Genomic DNA, 18,268 nt, shown 5'->3' with positions numbered 1-18,268 from the left:
ATCTCTCCTGGTGTATGAAACCCATGCGACTGCGAGTCGGTTTAAGCCACTCTGGTGTGCGGGGCGCGGGCTCTGGGGTCCCGGGAGGTGGTTCTGGGCGGGGGCGAAGGACAAGGGCTGCTTGGGTTTCACGGCGGATCCTCACCGACGCCCAGTTCCCGCCGCTGACATGCGCCTGCTCTGCCACAGATTCCGAGTCGGAGCGGTCGCTGAGCCGGCTGGAGGCGGTGACCGCGCGCTCCTGTGAAGAGGAAGGGCAGCGTCCGATCCCGGGAAAACACAGGATGTCGGAGGGCCAGGACTGCGGCGGGGGCGACGCGCTCTCCAACGGCATCAAGAAGCACAGGTAGGGACCTTGACTGTCACTCCATCTGCGTCTCCGGCCTCCTCCCCGGCCGTGCCGGCGGAGCTGGGGCTGCGGCCTCAGAGAAACAGTGCGGTCAGTGTGTGTCCACGTAGACGAGACGCCGTGCGGCCGGGGCCGGAGCGGGCCTTCGCACCGGCTCAGGGGAATGTAAATCTTTCGTTGGCCGCAGAGCTGTGCGGACCTGCCGAGCCTGGCGCGGGCTCCGGCTCCGGCTCCGGCCCCGGCTCCGGCCCCGGCTCCGGCCCCGGCGCGTCCTGCATCTTTTATGACCGCCGCCGGCGCTATTTTGGTTTCCAGTCATTCGATCCCCGGGTTGGTCTTACTCAGAATGGATGAGGTATCGCCTGCTGGTTGATTCCATTTAGCTACATCTTCACAAAGACTTGCATTGAGAGCGGGGTTGGCCGAGCACGTCCCTTTACGCTGCCTCAGAGCACGTGTGTCTTTTTATCCCCGGGACGACTTCGCCCAGGAGACTGTCCGCAGTTAGCGAGACGTGACGGACACCGGAGTCTCCGGTTTCAGCCGCGTGTGCCCGCGGAGCACTGGGCACGGGCACATAGAGGAGCCGTTCCGGGGGATGTGGGCTGTCCTCTAAAAGCACTCGGGTCAGAGGTTACGAGTGGCCAGTTTCTACAAGGTAGTTTTTGGTTTAATATTTGCGGAATGTGTCACTTTATCCCTGTTCCTGCGCCGTGATTCCGGCACAGTTGGTCTCAATTATTGTTCTACTGGAAAAAAATCCACATATCACTACTGATTCACGTGGATTTGCCCCTTGTTAACAAAATGTCTCACTTTGTACTTGTTTTGACAAGATCAGGGAGTTTTAGGTAACAAACTAGATACAAGCAGTTTCCTCCTGTTCAGGAGGAGGCCTCGCCTCTAAGCAGGTGACTGGTGGTGTCTATTTTTATTGATTTCAGAGAGGAAGGGAGAGGGAGAGAGAGACAGCAATGCTGAGAGAATCATCGCCTCCTGATCGCCCCTGCTGGCCATCGAGCCTGCACTCAAACAGGGGACCTCTTAGTTCTGGGCCAACCCGCTGAGCCACACCAGCCGGCAGGAGTTTTTTTTCTGTTTCTTTGTGATGGGGTGGAGCCACAGCATTAGTAACAAAGAAACAGAATTTCCGGAGGATGAGGCCCAGAAATCAGGATTTTAAAAAGATTCCCAGGTGATTCTAATGCGCAGCCAAGGTTGAGAACCACTGGTCTAAAATGTCATTTAATGGGAACATCTAGAACAGTGGTCGGCAAACTCATTAGTCAACAGAGCCAAATACCAACAGCACAACAATTGAAATTGCTTTTGAGAGCCACATTTTTTAAACTGAAACTATATAGGTAGGCCCATTGTTATTAACTTAATTAGGGTCCTCCTAAGGCTTAGGAAGAGCCACACTCAAGGGGCCAGAGAGCCGCATGTGGCTCGCGAGCCGCAGTTTGCCGACCACGGTCCTAGAAGGTCCACACGCGGCATGTGGCCGGTCTGCCTGAGACGGTGTCCTCTCCTCTTCCCCATTTACCTGCGGACGGAGCCGGCCGTCCCGGGAATAACTCGGTCTGGAGATGGCGTGTTGCACCCCATGGCGTTGCACACCTAGGCGCTCACCCTGAGCGTCTGTGATCGCTGTGAGTCTGATGGCGCCAGCAGACCTAGGCTGGAATGGCTTGGCACAGACCACGTCAGAGGCGCACGCTGGCCCATTCCTGCCGTGCGGGCACCCGCCCCCGCTAGCTCTTCTTTGTTTCACGTCGAGATGGCTCTGGGTCCAGGCGCTGTCCATCGAGATGGCTCTGGGTCCAGGCGCTGTCCATCGAGATGGCTCTGGGTCCAGGCGCTGTCCGTGTGGCTGTCCGTGGACACGGCGGCCCAGCAGCCTTGGTCCTGGAGACTGAGCAGCCACTGCTGATGTCACGAGGGGCTGCAGATGGTCGCGTGGCCTCCTGTCGTTCCCGTCACAGCTGGAGCTCGTCTGTACAGAAGCTCCCTCCCTGTTCAGGAGCTGTTTCCTGCCGCCCTCCGTGTGGCGTGTGAGGACCGTGTCTGTGGTCAGCTTGTCCCGCCTGCGGCCGGATGGACGGAGGCCCTCTGTGTAGCCTTTGGGGTTCTTCTGACAACCCCACTTCTTGTCATTTCTTTAGGAATAATTTGCATATGGTAATCGAGTCGTCTGTCGCTGCCTTGCTTTCTGAGACAAACAGGCGTGTCCGCGCCTCTGTCCGGTTCCTGCCTGAGCCCGGAGTCGCTGTCCACAGAGCCTCGGTCTCGGGAGGCGCGTGCAGACACGACCGTCCGAGTGGCGGGGTCGTGCTCCTGGCGGCCCTGGTCCCAGTCCTTTTCCCGGGAGAGAAGTGGGCCCCTGCCCCCACCTTTTTAAAGGAAAAACGCTTCATGGGTTTATGCCCATAGGTTTCCATTAAAGTTTGGGGTAATAGGGTTCCCCCGTTTGCTTTATTCTAGTATATGTTTGAGGCCCCTCTCCACCACATTCCAGACCTCAAACAGTTGTAAGTTCTTTGGAACTCAACTTGTTCCTCTGTAAAATGGGCACAGCATTGCTTGTTATGATCATCACATGAGATGATCTCTGCAAAGCGCTCACAGTGCGGGCAGCTCACTGGATGGCAGGCGCGTTAGGGAGACAGTGAGAAGCCCTAAGCAAAGGTGGGATGTCTGTCTGTCTGTCTCTTCACGCATGGGGGCCTGTCTTGGGGCCCGAGGTCTGCGTTGGCCTCTGGAAGTGCTGGCCTTTGACTAACCTGTTTCTATTAGTAAACGTGAAGCAAGGAAGCGCGCCCCACAGGGAACGGATCGATGGTTGGTTTCCATGCGGTTCCGTGGGAACGTGGCTGTTTTTTTATTGAAAGGACCAGGTTGGCTGCCTCTGAAGCGGCTGTGAACTTGCCTGTCGGAGTGTAAACAGGTGATGCCGGGCTGTGCTCGCCTCGGTCCCCCGAGAGCCGCCCGAGAGCCGCGCCCCACGTGGAGGGAGGGCTTCCCCTCCGGGCCCTCGGCTCCGCGTCCCGGGAGAATTCCGGTTCCGTTCACGTTTGCTTTCCACACTCGCTCCTCGGAGCGCCCTGGAGACCGTCTGTCCGCGCTCGGGTCTGCTCCAGGCGGACGGACACAGGTCTCGGTGCCGGCCCGTGCCAGCGTGACCGCCCTCCGCGCCCTCCCCCTCCGTCCTCAGAGGCCGGCGCCGGCTTCCCGGCCCGTGGGGTTCGCCTGGACCAGCGCCCGCTGGAGCTGTGCCCACGGAAACCGCCCACAGGGAGCCTGCACGGGCAGAGCCCGCCCACTGTGCGCCCTGCCGGTGGCTCAGGGGGCACCGGCCTCAGTCAGGAGCCACGACACCGGCTCGGACAGGGAAGGGAGATGGCTGGGCGTGACTGATGAGGCACAGGGGCCTCCGAGCAGGTCCCGCCCTTCCTGACCTCACGGGCCACCGTCGGCCGCTGCTCTACGGTGTGTCTGTGTCTTTAAAACCTTCAGAAAAGTGTCGTCCATGCACAGCCCTTCCCAACACGTGATCATGTGACAGGGTTCACCCCTGCCCTGCCGCTGAGTCACAGGGACGCGGCCGACAGTGAGGACTTAGACCTCGGGGCGAACTCCGTTTGCCACAGCGTTTTCTTTTTTAAATATTTTTATTGGTTTCAGAGCGGAAGGAAGAGGGAGAGAGAGAGTGAAGCATCCATGATGAGAGAAAATCATTGACTGGCTGCCTCCTGCACGCCCCACACTGGGGGTTGAGCCCACAACCCGGGCACATGCCTTTGACTGGAATCGAACCCAGGACCCTTCAGTCCACAGGCCGATGCTCTATCCACTGAGCAACACTGCCAGGGCCACAGTGAGTGTTCATTCTTCAGGCTGTTCCTGCTGGTGTGGCAGTGACTCCATGGACCACACATCCTGGTCCCCAGCCAGGAAGCACGTCACTGCACCTCACACGCGCAGGACACATACATGTAAAGAACAGGACACACACATGTCAAGTGCAGGACACATGCATGACTAGCCAGGTGGATGCCAAGACATGGAGCTGAGCGGTGACGTGGCTGTGGAGGGGGGAGGGGCGCGAGGCTGTGGAGGGGGAGAGGCAGGAGGGCCGCCGCGCTGAGGATGGCAGTGGTATCTGGGGTGTCAGGGGGCACAGCTGGGGCCGCCCGCGGCTCTCAGCAGAGCAGGTTTCTGTGGGGAGTGAGTGGACGCTTCCACACAGACCCCTCACAGGTGGGTGTCCCGGGCCCCGCTGTGCTGAGAGGGCAGGGGAGGTCCCGCGCCATGCGGCCGAGGGCATCAGCCTGCGTGCTCTTCTGCTGGCATCGCGCTGGGCCCCGAGGATGACGCTCTGAGCGCGGGCTCTGCCCCCTCCCGCCGCGCCCCTGCGGGGCTGCCACACACGGCCCACCAGGCGGCTGGCCGCGGTCCGGCCTCGAGGCTGCGTCGCTGACGGTGCTGTTCGCAGCCTTGATGGTGCATCACAGGCCGCCGCTCACGCCCGCATCGTGCGTCGGGTGCAGGCAGCACGGGCTCCGCGGCTTTGGCTCTCAGAACAGGGAATTACCGCCCTCCGGGGCCGCTGACTCAGAGCCTCTAATCGGTCCTTGAACTACCACCTTCACAGACGCTCGGAGCAGCAGACTCACCTGACAGCGGCTCCATGTGGTGCCGTGTGAGGCACCCGGTCCCGGCCTTTGATTCCTGCCGTTCTGTGTGGGGTTTTATGCGACAGCTTACAGGGAATGAACACCGTGCCCCGCGTCGTGGCTCAGCCCCTTCTGCAGTGGCCAGTGCTGGGCGCTGACAGGTCCCCGTGGACGTGAACGCGCCGGGGCCGGATGAGTCTCCCCTCGTCCTGACCTGAGACGGGGCACGGCCTGCAGTTCAGCAGGTCGGGGCCACAGGTGTGTCCACGGAACCAGCTGCAGGACACGTTCTCCCCGTGACCCCACCCACCAGCCGGCCGGGCAGCAGGGTGTCCGAGGGGGTGGGTGACGGGCGTCAGCTTCCCTGGAGACGGCTCCTCGGGGCGGACGCGCTCCTCAGTGAAGACCGGCTTGGGGGCCGCTCCTCCGGGGGGGACGTCGGTCGCCTGGCTCCGGGAGGACAGCTGCCGTGAGGCCAGGAGCGCGGTCGGGTCTGATGAGCCGTCGGAGCTGCCGTCCTTCTGGGAAGAGAACGCTCTTCTCCGCTCAGCAGCCGGGAGGAGCCCGAAGGGAACGCACTCACGTCGGGAACACGCTGGAGCGTGGTGTGCGACAGGCGGAAGGACCCGGAAAGTCGCCTCCTCCCAGAAACGGGCCCTGGATGGGAGGAGGCGGCCGCTCCCAGGGCCTCGGGAGGAAGGGGAAGCCGCTGGGACAGGCCACCAACAGCCGTTACTGCTTCTCTGTTCTTTTGGGCTCGTGGTGCCCTGAGAGGTCCGTGCCCATCCTGAGCTGCTGGCCCTCACCTGCCCTCCCGTCACCGACAGCGCTGCTTCCTCAGGCTCTTCTCATGAGAAGGACACGACATTTAAGTTCTCAGAGTCAGAAAATGACCTTTTCTAGGTTAGTGTTATGGAAAAATCTGTACTAACAGTAGCCTAGGTGGCGTCACGCCCTCACGTCCTCACAAGATGGCTGCGTGCACAGTGGAGGTGGGGCCTGGCAGAGGAGGCGGGTGGCGGCAGGGGAGGGCAGTTGGGGGTGATCAGGCCAGCAGGGGAGGGCAGTTGGGGGTGATCAGGCCGGCAGGGGAGCAGTTAGGTGTCAATCAGGCTGGCAGGGGAGTGGTTAGGCGTCGATCAGGCTGGCAGGGGAGTGGTTAGGCGTCGACCAGGCTGGCAGGCAGAAGCAGTTGGGGCAATCAGGCAGGCAGGTGAGTGTTTAGGAGCCAGCAGTCCCGGATTGTGAGAGGGATGTCCGACTGCCAGTGGGATCGGGCCTAAACCGGCAGTTGGACATCCCTTGAGGGGTCCCAGGTTGGAGAGGGTGTAGGCCGGGCTGAGGGACACCCCCCCTCCCCCCACAAATTTCAGGCACCGGGCCTCTAGTTATCTACACTAATAAAAGAGAAAAATGGTAATTGGCGTATGACGCTAGCCTTTTCATTGGCTAATCAGGGCTATATGCAAATTAACTGCCAACTAAGATTGGCAGTTAACTGCCAACAAAGATTGGCAGTTAACTGCCAACAAGATGGCGGTTAATTTGCATATGTAGGCACAATGCAGGGAGGCGAAAGGGAAAGCAGGAAGAAGCCCCCTGCCACTGACAGTGATCGGAAACCCAGGGGGGAGCTAAGAGCTGGGGGGCAGGGCAAAGGCGGCCCCAGGGCCATGATCCGAGAATCAGGCGCCTTTGCCGCCCTGGCCAGTGATATCAGGAAGTAGGGATGGAGCCAGTGATGGGAGCTGGGCACGGTCGAAGCTGGCAGTCCTGGGAGCTAGGGATCCCTTGCCTGGGCCTAAAGTGGAGCCCACGATCGTGGGGCCGCTGCAGCTGCGGGTCCCCACTGCCCGGGCCGGATGCCTAGGCCAGAGGCGTTAGGCCTGGGCAGGGGCGGAGCCTGCAACCACGGGGAGCTGGGGATCCCCTGCCCAGGCCTGACTCCTCTGTCGGAGGCCTCAGGCCTGGGCAAGGGGCCAATCAGGCGATCGGAGGGTGATGGGGGTCTACGCCTCTGGCCGAGGCATCAGGCCTGGGCAAGGGGCAGAGCCAGCGATTGGAGGGGTCTGGCGGTCCCCTGCCCAGGCCTGACGCCTGGGCCAGAGGAATCAGGCCTGGGCTGGAGGCAGAACCAGTGATGGGGGGAAATGAGGGTCCCCTGCCCAGGCCTGACACCTCTGTCAGAGGCGTCAGGCCTGGGCAAGGGGCCGATCCTGCGATTGGAGGATGATGGGGGTCAACGCCTGAGGGCTCCCAGTATGTGAGAGGGGGCAGGCTGGGCTGAGGGACACTCCCCCCCGCACACACACCCAGTGCACGAATTTTGTGCACCGGGCCCCTAGTTTTATATAAAAATGCCCTGTGGGAGCCTAGATCCTTCATGAGTAGAAAACCGACAGCCGTTCTCTCCCGGCAGACTCAGCACCAGGAGTGTGCACCTGTGCGTCTGTGACGGCGTCTGGAGGGCCCTCGGGAAGTGGGTGGAGGGCGAGCGGGGCTGCTGCTTCTCCATGTGCCCCTGTCCTCACAGGAGGGAGCAGGGAAAGAGGAGGAACTTCCAAAACGGACGTGCTTTCCACGCCATGTGAGACGTTTCCCCGTCGGGTGAGCTTTCTGGCGTCACTTCCTGTTCAGCCTTTTTATCGTGCAGATTTGCAAACTGTATTCCTGATAAACTGTGGAAAGGTTGTTTCCAGTGAGACTATGCATCATTTGTGAAAACGAAACACGACCTTTTATTGCTACCATAACTTCTTACAACATTGTTTTACAACTCTAGTCTTCAATTTTGTGAATGTAATTTAATAGTTACTTCTAATGGCTTCATAATTTGGAATACTGGTTCAATTTGAGTGTTTATGTAACAGCAGTAGTGCAGTCGAAATGAAAGATGATGAGATTCAAATACAAGCTGTTCATTGGGGTGCTATTAAAGTTGGGACTGGGGGAGGGAATTCTTTCTGGAAGTTGCGAGGAGAGGTGATAAGTCTAATAACTGCGGGCGGACACACAAGCACAAAGCATGACGTGAACACGCGTGCACGTTGCCACTCCTGCACTAGCGTTCTACAGAGCACTGGAGTCTGCTTCTCTGTGAAGGTATTCTCTCAGATGGTGAGTTCATTCTTTTAATCAGAGGTTAAAATTAGGTCTCCCCCAAATATGCAAATTAGTATCTTGCTACTTAAAATTATGATCGCTTCCGAATATGTAATAACATGAGCAAATGTTTGTGAAGTGCAGTTGAAAGTGTTAAGGAGTTTGATTTTGGAAATTTTTAAAAAAGATTTAGAGACACAGGATTTGATTATTTGTGTTTTCGTATCATACTTGCCACTTACCCGTATCCCCCCCCACCCCCCGCCCCCATTTAAACTTAAATGGACGTTAGATGAAACCGTTTACGTTGAAGTGTTGAGCCTGCTGCGTGCAGAGCACTGTGCCGGTGCGGGGTGCAGTGAACAGACAGTCCCTGACCTCGGGGAGTTAAGCCGCAGGTGCCTGTGCGTGGTAGCCGGGTGGGGGGGGGCAGAGGCAGGGAGAAGGGCTGTGAGGCCCCTGTCCGCCCGCCTTACCCCCGAGCGTTGGCGTTGCCTTCACAGTCCCTTTGCTGACAGGCGGCACCTCTGAGTCTGAGAGCGGTCAGCCGTCCAGAAGGGATTTGGGATAGGAGCGCCCGCAGGTCAGTTTCAACACCATTTAATAACGTCAGTGGAATGTTTGAAGCACAAGAAAATTAATTTGGGATTTTCTCTTCCATCATTTCAATTAAATGAAAAATGTGCCTGGCTGGCGTGGCTCAGTGGTGAGCGTCGACCTATGAACCAGGAGGTCACGGTTCGATTCCCGGTCAGGGCACAGGCCCGGGTTGCAGGCTCCATCCCCAGTGGGGGGCGTGCAGGAGGGCAGCCGATCCATGATTCTCATCATTGAAGTTTCTCTCTCTCTCCCTCCCTCTCCCTTCCTCTCTGAAATCAATAAAAACATATAAATTTATTTTTCAATGTTATCTGGACCAAACTGTTGTGGCACTTTCTCCCAGGTCATGAGACATTGAAACGAAGAATACTAAGGCAGTGGTTCTCAACCTTCTGGCCCTTTAAACACAGTTCCTCATGTGGTGACCCAACCATAAAATTGTTTGTTGCTACTTCATCACTGTCATGTTGCTACTGTGATGAATCGTCATGTAAATCTCTGATATGCAGGATGGTCTTAGGCGACCCCTGTGAAAGGGTCGTTCGACCGCCAAAGGGGAGCGACCCACAGGTTGAGAACCGCTGATACTAAGCGCTGTTAAAGGACAAGACAGAAAGGGCTTTCCCGTGTGTCTCCACTGCCATCTGATGAGACCCCTGGGCTCCTAGTGGAGGTCTGGGCCAGGGTCCGAGTGGGAAAAGCTGCGGGCCTGACCGGGCGGCGCTGCAGCAGGGGCGGGGGCAGGGTCCCCCAGGTGGATGGAGGAGCTGCGGCTCAGGCTCAGGCCCCCCCAGGACGAGCCTCAGAAGCGCCCGCCCCCATAGCACCTCCCAAACCTGCACTGGCACAGTGTCCTTTTCAGAGTAAGCGTGGGCGGGGCAGCCTCACAGATGAGCTGGCTCAGTTGGGGCCTGTCTCCAGCTCTGGGGAACCGGGGGGGGGGGGGGGGGGGGAGGGGGGCGGGCTCTGGGGAACGGGGGGGGGGGGGGCGCATAGAGCCCTGTCACATGGGAGGACAGCGGTGACGGGCTTTGGCTGAAACCCAGCGATTGTGTGGCCCAGGGACGGCCCGGTGCCATCTGTCTGGTGGAAACGGAGCCAGGACAGCACTCGGCCCCTGGTACGGCGTGTTTCTCTGCGAGAGAAAGGGCTCATAGAGCAGGAGAAAGGCCCTCAGAGCGACCGGGGCGGAGAGCTCGCCCCGTTTCCCGGCTTGGTCGCCGCTCCGCTGTCTCTCCCCTGAGGGCCGCCTCCCGCAGCAAGAGATGGAAACGGATCCTTCTCCGTTTAAATAATTTAAAACATTTAAATCTGTTACCGAATTTAATACCATGTATTCCCTCTGCCTCTTAAAAGAATACTGCGGAAGATTGAGCATTTTCTGGACAATTAGGTTACGGACTGTTTTGTCTCAGGGACTTTATGGATTTAGTTTGGCAGGGCATTTTGTTAAAATTCTTTTCCTTTTTATTGAACTCATGGGGGTGACTCTGTTCGCAAAATGATACAGGTTTCAGGTGTGCAATCCATAGCACGTCGTCGGTGTGTTCACCCCATCAGGTCTCCATCCATCACCATCGTCCCCCTGTCCCCCTGCACCCCTCTCACCTCCCGCACCCCTTCCCCGGCATCACCACTGTCGTCCTGCCCTTGAGCTCTCGCTCTTTTTTTGCTCAACCCCCCCCTCCCGATCCCCCCCTCCCGATCCCCCCTCCCGATCCCCCCCCGCCTCCTCAGCAGCTGTCAGCCTGCTCTCGTCCATGAGCCTGTCTGCTTTGCTTGTTAGTTCATTGCGCTCATTAGACCCACGTGAGTGGGATCGTGTGGTGCTTGGCTTATACATTTTACTTCATTATTATTCATTTATTTTTAAATATGTTTTTATTGATTTTAGAGAGGAAGGGAGAGAGAGAGAGAAGCATCAATGATGAGAGGGAATCATGGATCTGCCTCTTGCACACACCCACTGGGGATCGAGCCCGCAAGCCGGGCCTGTGCCCTTGACCGGAATCGAACCGGGACCCTTCAGTCCACAGGCTGACGCTCTATCCACTGAGCCACACCAGCCAGGGTCTCCTCTGCTTTCTTGCTTCCATACTGTTTCTTGTTTCTCTTTCCCGCCTGCTTTTGCCTTCCGTCAGAAGAGCGGCGTAGACCTTTACCGCAAGCCTTGGTCGGGGGGTCGCAGCCCTCGTTCCGTCTTCCCACCTGTTCGGGCTCACACCCCTCGGCCTCCTCACGTTCCTGACTGACGCCCACAGATGAGATGGACGTGTCCTTGGTGGGCGGCTCCCAAACCGCACTGCACGGCAGGTGGCAGGGAGTGGCAGGGCTCCAGCCGGGCGCACGGCCCCTCACAGCGACCGACGGGCTTGGGTCAGGAAAATGTGGCTGTAGCGGGCGGACCTGCCGCGGGAGCAGTGCCTGTCCCCGAAAAAGGAAAAGCCGTCGGGAAACTTCTCACGGAGGCTTTACCGCGTTATTTATTGAAAACCTTAAAATGTGACTCAAATTTGGTTCATTTATAGACGTTTAGGAGGTAATTTTTGTGGCATATCTTCGTGATGGGGGTGGATTTCAGATGGCGGCCGGGCCAGTAGCCCTCGCCTGGCCTGAGGTCGTGGAAAAGGATGCGCTGTTATCCCGGAGTTTCAGGGCCTGGTCCAGCGCCCTCGCTCCCCACGTGGTGCTGCCCTGTGGGCAGGGAGGGCGGGTGGCTCCCGTGGGCTGGGGCCTCCTGAGGCTGAGCTCAGAGCTGCAGCTCAGGCCCCGCCCCCTGCCTCCGGCCACGCCCAGGCTCCCTGCAGATGTGACTCTGAGGGTCCCATGTGTCTGCAGATGTGACTCTGAGGGTCCCATGCGTCTGCAGACTGACTCTGAGGGTCCCATGCGTCTGCAGACTGACTCTGAGGGTCCCATGCGTCTGCAGACTGACTCTGAGGGTCCCATGCGTCTGCAGACTGACTCTGAGGGTCCCATGCGTCTGCAGACTGACTCTGAGGGTCCCATGCGTCTGCAGACTGACTCTGAGGGTCCCATGCGTCTGCAGACTGACTCTGAGGGTCCCATGCGTCTGCAGACTGACTCTGAGGGTCCCATGCGTCTGCAGACTGACTCTGAGGGTCCCATGCGTCTGCAGACTGACTCTGAGGGTCCCATGCGTCTGCAGATGTGACTCTGAGGGTCCCATGCGTCTGCAGACTGACTCTGAGGGTCCCATGCGTCTGCAGACTGACTCTGAGGGTCCCATGCGTCTGCAGACTGACTCTGAGGGTCCCATGCGTCTGCAGACTGACTCTGAGGGTCCCATGCGTCTGCAGACTGACTCTGAGGGTCCCATGCGTCTGCAGACTGACTCTGAGGGTCCCATGCGTCTGCAGACTGACTCTGAGGGTCCCATGCGTCTGCAGACTGACTCTGAGGGTCCCATGCGTCTGCAGACTGACTCTGAGGGTCCCATGCGTCTGCAGATGTGACTCTGAGGGTCCCATGCGTCTGCAGACTGACTCTGAGGGTCCCATGCGTCTGCAGACTGACTCTGAGGGTCCCATGCGTCTGCAGACTGACTCTGAGGGTCCCATGCGTCTGCAGACTGACTCTGAGGGTCCCATGCGTCTGCAGACTGACTCTGAGGGTCCCATGCGTCTGCAGACTGACTCTGAGGGTCCCATGCGTCTGCAGATGTGACTCTGAGGGTCCCATGCGTCTGCAGACTGACTCTGAGGGTCCCATGCGTCTGCAGACTGACTCTGAGGGTCCCATGCGTCTGCAGACTGACTCTGAGGGTCCCATGCGTCTGCAGACTGACTCTGAGGGTCCCATGCGTCTGCAGATGTGACTCTGAGGGTCCCATGCGTCTGCAGACTGACTCTGAGGGTCCCATGCGTCTGCAGACTGACTCTGAGGGTCCCATGCGTCTGCAGACTGACTCTGAGGGTCCCATGCGTCTGCAGACTGACTCTGAGGGTCCCATGTGTCTGCAGACTGACTCTGAGGGTCCCATGCGTCTGCAGTTGCTAGGTGCTGCTCACTGTCGGCGTCGGTGGGGACCCCGCATGCACGCGGTGCAGGGCCTGACTTTCACTTGGTTTTATCGTTTGTTTCATTTCTTACAACCACCAAACGAGGCTCTGGATGGCTTAGTTCCAGGATTTACAACCTGGAGCACAATCGCTTATTTAAGTATCAGGAGACGGTGAGGGCACGGCACCCCCTGGGCCCCCCCCCAGCAGCGGACCCCACGGAGATCCCAGGCATCACAAGGGAAGTTCGGGGCGCTGGTCCGCGGGGACCCCTGGGGTCGGAGGTTAGGGAGCAGGGCTCTGCCCAGACCCCCCTGCTTCCCCGTCTGCGACCCACTTTGTTGTTTTTAAAAACTTACCTTTATCGTTGAGAGCATCACAGAGGCCCCCTTTCCCGTTGGCCCCCCGCCCCCCGCCCCCCACACTGTGCGGTGCCCGCGGCTGCCTGTGGCCCTCAGAGGGGCAGCACCTTTCCTTCCCGCGTCAAAGCTTCACAGCTGAGCCTTGGTTCCTTTTCCTTTTCAGGACGAGCTTGCCATCCCCCATGTTCTCCAGGAACGACTTCAGCATCTGGAGCATCCTGCGCAAGTGCATAGGGATGGTGAGCGCGTGGGGGGAGGGGAGGGGGGATGGTGAGCGCGGGGGGGGGGGGGGAGGGGGGATGGTGAGCGCGTGGGGGGGCGGGGAGGGGGGATGGTGAGCGCGTGGGAGGGGGAGCGGGAGGGGTGGGGGTGGGGAGGGGGAGCGGGAGGGGTGAGGGTGGCCTGTCCTCCCGCAGGCTGCAGAGAGCCTCCTGCTTCCTGCGGAAGAGAGTCCTGGGGGCGGGGAAACGGGGGGGGGGGCGGGGGCGCACAGCGTGGCGATGGAACCTCCCAGAACCCAGCAGACAGGCTGGCAGGCTTCCTGTCGCGGGGCCTCTCTGTGCAGTCGCTGTCGCTCTGCTGTGACTTCTCGTGGGAGCAGGGACGGAGGTGACGCTCCACTTAGACTCCCCTGTTGCCCAGACCCTCCTGGAGAGGGCAGACCCCACGGGAGCGCGTCACTGCACCCGCACGCCTGGCACAGAGCAGCTCCGCTCGCTGCAGGGACGCGTGTGAACTCGCTGTCTGCAGGCTGGCCATGCCGGTGGCCCAGTGCGGGCGGCAGCAGCCGGGGGCTATGGTATGTCCATCCGTAGAACAGCGTCCCCAGTCCGTCACTCGGGCTGCAGTTCTGGGTCAAGTTCTCTCTGTGCTTCTCGCGTGACCTTTGACCCACGAGAACGGTGAAAATGTCAAACCTGCGTGTGCTGAGCCGTGGGCCTGTGTGCGGTTCCGTGTGCGGCTGGGACGCTCGGCGTGTCCCTGCGCTGGGAAGTGTCCTCCAGAACTCTCCATTGTGTCCTCGCGACCCTTTCCCCAGGGCTGCGCCCACCTCGGCCTTTCCTGCTGCCCCTGCTCTCTGCCCGGGGGCTGCCCTGACGTCCTGCATGTGGGTCCCGGGGCTGGTCCAGGGGCTGGTCCCAGGGGCTGGTCCCAGGGGCTGATCCAGGGCTGGTCCAGGGGCTGATCCAGGGCTGGTCCCAGGGGCTGATCCAGGGCTGGTCCAGGGGCTGATCCAGGGCTGGTCCAGGGGCTGGTCTCAGGGCTGGTCCAGGGCTGGTCCAGGGGCTTGTCTCAGGGCTGGTCTCAGGGCTGGTCTCAGGGCTGGTCCAGGGGCTGATCCAGGGCTGGTCCAGGGGCTGATCCAGGGCTGGTCCAGGGCTGGTCCAGGGCTGGTCTCAAGGCTGGTCCAGGGGCTGATCCAGGGCTGGTCCAGGGGCTGATCCAGGGCTGGTCCAGGGGCTGATCCAGGGCTGGTCCAGGGGCTGATCCAGGGCTGGTCCAGGGGCTGGTCTCAGGGCTGGTCCAGGGCTGGTCCAGGGCTGGTCCAGGGGCTGGTCCAGGGGCTGGTCTCAGGGCTGGTCCAGGGGCTGATCCAGGGCTGGTCCAGGGGCTGATCCAGGGCTGGTCCAGGGGCTGATCCAGGGCTGGTCCAGGGGCTGGTCTCAGGGCTGGTCCAGGGGCTGGTCTCAGGGCTGGTCCAGGGGCTGGTCTCAGGGCTGGTCCAGGGGCTGGTCTCAGGGCTGGTCCAGGGCTGGTCCAGGGGCTGGTCTCAGGGCTGGTCCAGGGGCTGGTCTCAGGGCTGGTCCAGGGCTGGTCCAGGGCTGGTCCAGGGGCTGATCCAGGGGCTGATCCAGGGCTGGTCCAGGGGCTGATCCAGGGCTGGTCCAGGGGCTGATCCAGGGCTGGTCCAGGGGCTGATCCAGGGGCTGATCCAGGGCTGGTCCAGGGGCTGGTCCAGGGCTGGTCCAGGGGCTGGTCTCAGGGCTGGTCCAGGGCTGGTCCAGGGGCTGATCCAGGGCTGGTCCAGGGGCTGATCCAGGGCTGGTCCAGGGGCTGATCCAGGGGCTGATCCAGGGCTGGTCCAGGGGCTGGTCCAGGGGCTGGTCTCAGGGCTGGTCCAGGGCTGGTCCAGGGGCTGATCCAGGGCTGGTCCAGGGGCTGGTCCAGGGCTGGTCCAGGGGCTGGTCTCAGGGCTGGTCCAGGGCTGGTCCAGGGGCTGATCCAGGGCTGGTCCAGGGGCTGGTCTCAGGGCTGGTCCAGGGCTGGTCCAGGGGCTGATCCAGGGCTGGTTCAGGGGCTGATCCAGGGCTGGTCCAGGGCTGGTCCCAGGGGCTGGTCTCAGGGTTGGTCTCAGGGCTGGTCTCAGGGCTGGTCCCAGGGGCTGGCACTTTAAACGGGTGTTTTCTGGTCCTGCTGCCTGGAGGGTCACCCAGCTACATTCGGCTGCTGGGGCCCGGCCACTCTCCTGCGAGACCCGCGTGGCCCCTGACGTGGTGCCTTAGGGGGTAATTGGCACTGAGGAGGCGCATGGAGGGGTGGGTGGGCCCTTCGTGTAAACTGTCTGGGAGAGCTCAGTCTTCGCTCCAACACCCGAGACGTGGGGACCAGCGCTCACCCCGTCTCAGTCTGTGAAGACGCGTCAGACACACCTTGTGTTTGTCCTTAAACGAGATGTTCATGATTCAGTTCAGCCTCTTGGGAAGTGACATTTTCAGGACAAAATTAATATCCATTTCTATGCCTCGGAGTCAGTGTTTCCAAAACCTTGGTAAGTGCACTGTGACCAGGACCTGCACTGATATGCGTGTGTCCGTGAAAGCCAGCGTCCCCGCAGGCGACGATTTCTGTGAGTAAGTGAGCAGGAGTCTAGTGCATCCAGTCGGCTCACAGCCTGCGAGCGCACGGACCCCCGTGGCTGGAGTCCGTCTCAGCTGTGCGGGCAGCAGCACCTCTGCAAACCCCCCCACGTGGCTACATGGCTCTGGCCCTGGGGACGGGCTGCTGGCGCCTCCCGCCGTCCGTTCCTCCCGGGTCCGTGAGGGGTGGTGTCAGGAGTTGGTTCACACGAGTGGCCAACAGTGTGTCAGTGACGGTCCAAGGCCAGCATCTGTCTCCAGGAGCCTGACTAGCCATTGCCACTCTGTATTCGCCACAGAACGTTGTCCTCGCTGACCTTCCTTCTTGGAAGGTCGTTTACCGATGACCTTATTGTACTGTCATGAAAGCACATGTAAAAGTGAACGTTCCGATGGCTGTCGGTGACCGCAGGACTTGCATCGAGTATGTTAGTATATGATCAAATCACAAACATGACAGTGTGTGAAAATACTAACCTAACAGGTGCAATGTCATTTGTAAAATGGACTTTTCAGTTGGGTTTAGGTATCTGAGAACGAATACCACCTATTGCTAATGAGCCGGGACCTTCAGTATCAATGACGTTCTGATTGAACAGGCTGAGGGGTTAACACATTTGCTCGTATTAGTAGCACAGATGGGAGGAGGCGTTCTGTGTTTTTGCCTGGTAATATCATTCAGTTCTTTGACTTTTTCCCCACGATATGCGAGAGGCGGAGAATAATTATGATCAGAGATGGATTTTGGACCCAGAAGCTGACAGCTTAACCAGGACTCCCCTCAGGTTTCGGACAACAAGCATTTGGAAACTGAACCTGCAGGAGGTCTTGTGGCCTCCAGGCCATAGGCTCTCGGGTTGCTAGGAAACGAGGGGAAGCTGGCCAGGACCCCAGCCCTGGTTCCTGAGCTGCGTCCCTCCCTCAGAGGACCTCCAGGCTGAGGAGGTGGAGGAAATGGGAATGTTTTCACCGAAACACACCTTTGCCAATAGAGTATTTTTGGTGAAATGCTTTTATCTCTGCCCGGGAGCCTGCTGGGCTGTCGGTGCCCGAGTGAGTGGTCGTGGAGACTGTCAGCCGTGCGTCCCTGTCCATTTGTCCCTGTTCCCGCGTCCCCAGTCGGTGGCCAGGTGCCTCCAGCCAGAGGGACACAGCGACCAGGGGAAGGAGAGGAAGGGAACACCTTGTTCGCCTCTTCCTCCCGTTTTCCTGTCTGCCCCTCCCTGGGTTTGCCACAGGCTGCAACCAGGGCCCCGCGTGAGGTCACACACAAGCGCCCCCCTTTCCCGCTCCATCGCCCTTCCTTCCTGGGGTGCATCTTCCACACCTGCCCCTGCCCTGGGCTGCCTGGGGGTGAGGGGCAGTGGGCTCACCTGGGCTGCCTGGGGGTGCGGGGCAGCGGGGTCACCTGCGTGAAGGCGGAGGGCCGGGATGTCTCGGACAGTCAGTGGTGCCCAGAGGGCAGGGACCCCGGGCGGAGGGAGGAGGTGACGGACACGGACACACTGTGAAGAGGGAGCCGCTGAGGAGCACAGTCTGGGAGACCTCGGACCTCGAGGCCCTTGGATGCGAGAGTGACCTCACGTCCCCGGGAGCCGTGGGAGGTGGGGTGTCGGGGGAGGACTCCCCAGCTTCCTCTGCCCGGAGGCACATCCTGGGAGCAGCCCCAGCCGCTGAGGTCTGCGAGGAGCCCCCTGGCTCGGGGCCAGTCCGGCCAGGACCTGCCGGTGGTGGCCGAGCAGCGACTCAGCCCACGGCCTGAGCTGAGCTCCTGTCCGGAGCCCAGACCTTCAGCGTTTGCGCCTTCGGGCATCTGGGTGCTGGACTTTACCTATAATCTGTTCTCCCTGTCGGTCAGGGCCACACCAGAGAGGGGCCCGCCTTCGTGTTGCTTATGTTGGTGCTCAGGTGATGAAGCAGCACTCTCTCTCTCTCTCTTCTCTCTCTCCCTCTCCCTTTCTCCCCTCTCTCTCTCCCCCCTTCTCTCTCTCTGCCTCTCCCTCTCTCTCTCTCTCTCTCTCCCTCTCTCCTCTCTCTCTCTCCCTCTCTCCCCCTCCCTCCCTCCCTCTCTTCTCTCTCTTCTCTTCTCTTCTCTCTCTCTCGCCTTGGTTTATCAGCTGATGAGCATTAGCAATTAAGACTTTCTTCCGTGTCATCACTGGTTGCTGTGCATTTGATGGGTACATTTAAACGTTGCTCTTAGCTGGGTCACAAGGTAGAATTGTGTTAATGTAAAAAAACCATTGAAACCTGTAAAGAATTTTTGTGAGTTTATTTGAGCCAAACTGTCGACATATGC

At 59.8% G+C, this 18,268-nt stretch overlaps 1 protein-coding gene across 7 annotated transcripts in view; it reads left to right on the top strand.

Annotated features, from left to right (window-relative positions):
- Nucleotides 1-18,268, top strand: part of OSBPL1A (oxysterol binding protein like 1A) — a 117,705-nt gene that overhangs the window by 81,510 nt on the left and 17,927 nt on the right. For 5 of the 7 annotated variants that reach the window (XM_059707449.1, XM_059707448.1, XM_059707450.1 and 2 more), the window contains 2 exons: nt 190-346; nt 13,275-13,350. In XM_059707449.1, the coding sequence (XP_059563432.1) occupies nt 190-346; nt 13,275-13,350 (233 nt within the window). The remainder of the gene's footprint in view (nt 1-189; nt 347-13,274; nt 13,351-18,268) is intronic. The other 2 variants (XM_059707454.1, XM_059707453.1) reach the window with 1 other exon arrangement.

This window comes from Myotis daubentonii, chromosome 8, assembly GCF_963259705.1.
Source record: "Myotis daubentonii chromosome 8, mMyoDau2.1, whole genome shotgun sequence".
Taxonomy (NCBI): domain Eukaryota; kingdom Metazoa; phylum Chordata; class Mammalia; order Chiroptera; family Vespertilionidae; genus Myotis; species Myotis daubentonii.
This window is presented reverse-complemented; position numbering and strand designations above follow the sequence as displayed.